The sequence below is a fragment of the Mus pahari genome, chromosome 2, assembly GCF_900095145.1.
Source record: "Mus pahari chromosome 2, PAHARI_EIJ_v1.1, whole genome shotgun sequence".
Classification (NCBI taxonomy): domain Eukaryota; kingdom Metazoa; phylum Chordata; class Mammalia; order Rodentia; family Muridae; genus Mus; species Mus pahari.
The window spans coordinates 129,262,567-129,265,015 of record NC_034591.1 but is presented as its reverse complement, the minus strand read 5'-3'; the positions used below and the strand labels follow the sequence as shown (position 1 = coordinate 129,265,015).

The window sequence follows — 2,449 nt, the reverse complement described above, 5'->3', positions numbered from 1 at the left end:
ATGGAGGCCTTTAATCCCAGCACTCAGGAGGCAGAAACAGGCAGATGTGTGTGCATCTAAGGCCAGCCTAGTATCTAGTATACATAGCAGGTTCCAGACCAGCCAGACCTACATAGTAAGGCCCTGTCTCAAAATAATAATAATAATAGTAATAATAATAATAATGTTGATGGGCCAGGTATGATGGTACGTGCCTGTAGTCAGTTCCTACCCTTAGAAGCTGAGGCTCAAGGACTCTGGGTTTGAGGCTAGCCTTACTACATGAGACCTTATCTCAAAAAACAGAGCAAAACAACAAAATTCTAAAACATGGACATCAAATTAGAACATGTCTTTGTGAGCTTGTATAGGATAGTTTTGTTTTAGTTTGAGGGTTGTTGTTTTTTTAATTTATATATGTATGTATTTTGCATGTTTTAACTGCCGAGCCCTCTCTCCATGGTTTTTGACTTTTTGAGACAGTCTCCTAGCTTTGTTTCTCAAGTGCTGAAATTGTAGACATGTTCCACCATGCCTGGCCTTAGTGAGCTTTTAAAGATTGCTTTATAGCCGGGCGTGGTGGCGCATGCCTTTAATCCCAACACTTGGGGGGCAGAGGCAGGCAGATTTCTGAGTTCGAGGCCAGCCTGGTCTACAGAGTGAGTTCCAGGACAGCCAGGGCTATACAGAGAATCCCTGTCTCGAAAAACAAAAAACAAACAAACAAACAAAAAAAGATTGCTTTATGAGTATTTGTATATCTGGGAGGCGTGTGGACATCTCTCTGCCTCACATGATCCAGTGAGCTCATCTGCAGAACAGCCGTGCTTAGCTGCTGGTCAGAGAGGTGGTCACCCCGTGCTGTCCCCGCCTCAGCTCAGTGGCAAGTGTCCCTCTTAGCGTGTGCTCTCTTCCTGTGCAGACAGAGTGGGAAGCTTTGGAACTGACAGATCACCAGTGGGCGCTCGAGGACGTGGAAGAGGAGCTCATGGCCGCAGACCTCCACTTTGAAGGCATGTTCAAAAAGGAACTACAGACGTCCATATTCTAACCACATGCGGGGTCAGCTGTGTCCGGAACTTGCAGTAGCACTTAACCTTGTAACTTCCGTGGAGCTGGAGCCTCTGAGAATAAAAAGGAGGGTGCAGGGGCTGGCGGGTGCAGCAAGGCTCATTCTTGTCTGAGCTGGGTTCCCCTTTATGTTGGAAACTAGAGGAAAAGGAGTTGTGGGTGTCTGCTGTCTTAAAGTTCGTGATTGTTCCTTCAGGTGACTCTAGTAAGGGCGTCAGAGAAAGGGGAGACCCCATGCTACTGAGAATAGCTCCACCCTTAGCAAAAACTCCGTGCTTGGAAAGAGCGTTGTCAGTTGTAGCAGGTACTACGTTCGGTCAGCCTGACTTCCAGCCACAGTAAACTCCTGTTTTCTTAGGATCCAAACACCCTGCATTTTACCTTGAATTTCTCGTTTGTATTTTTTAACTTTCTTTACACACGTAATATACTTTTCTCTACCACAATTTAGAAACTATGGCTGAGCAGCACAGAGCTCCCCACACTGTTCACTTGAGCCTACAAAGGACGCAGAGAGCTGGTGTGGCCCACCAGTTTATTGCTGAAATAAACTCTTTGTAGCGTGGATCCCCAGGGCCGAGGCCGACTCAGCAAACTTTTCATATCTCTTCATATTTAGTCCAGTGAAAACAGGTGACCCTGAGGCACAGCCAGACTCTCAAGTGCCTTTGGGCTCATCAGAGACAGGTTACATATACAAGTTCTTGATTGGAACTTGAGGAAATATCAACTCTATCGGCCAGTCAATGGTGCTGAGCTGTAAATGGCTACTCATTTGAANGAATGACCTCATCCCAGTTCCTCTGGGCAGGAGAGAACTTACCACTGTTGGGGCGAGAGGGCAGTTTCTGGTGGATATATAGATCAAGGTGCCCAGGAGTCCTCTGACCAGGGAAGTGTTAGGGTGCCATTTCTGTACCAAAAGCTGGGTGTGTTGCATGTTAAGCACTGTAGCCAAGAACAAGCGACTCTTGACTCTTAATTAAACAGCCCTGTTTTCTCTTTGCCTGTGAAAGTGTTGCCTCTGTGGGTTCTGAGGGCTTCCTGCCGATGGGAGTGCCTGTCTTAGAGCAGGGCTGGAGGGCTCAAGGGGACCTCAACGAACTCATAGGGGAGTCTGTGGGTGTAGCCTAGTGGTGTAAGTCAGTTAGTGTCCATTCTCCCCAGAACACACACAAAAGACCTCATCTGAGAGAACTGCTTATTTTCTGTTATCTGTATGAGTGTTTGGCTTGTATCAGGTCTGTGCCCCACATGTGTGCAGCGCCTGCAGAGGCTAGAGAGGGTAGTGAGTCCCCTGGAACTGGAGTTATCATGGGTTGTAAGCTACCGTGAGGGTGCTGGGAATCAAACCCTGGTCCTCCACAAGAGCAACCAGTGCTCTTTTTTTTTTTTTTTT

The 2,449-nt window shown here is 47.2% G+C and overlaps 1 protein-coding gene across 1 annotated transcript in view; it reads left to right on the top strand.

The window, feature by feature from the left end:
* Positions 1-2,065, top strand: part of Emc3 (ER membrane protein complex subunit 3) — a 13,626-nt gene extending 11,561 nt beyond the window's left edge. Inside the window, exon 8 of the mRNA XM_021190252.2 lies at positions 902-2,065. Coding sequence (XP_021045911.1) covers positions 902-1,030 — 129 coding nt within the window. The 3' untranslated portion in view covers positions 1,031-2,065. The remainder of the gene's footprint in view (positions 1-901) is intronic.
* Positions 2,066-2,449: the final 384 nt, after the last annotated feature.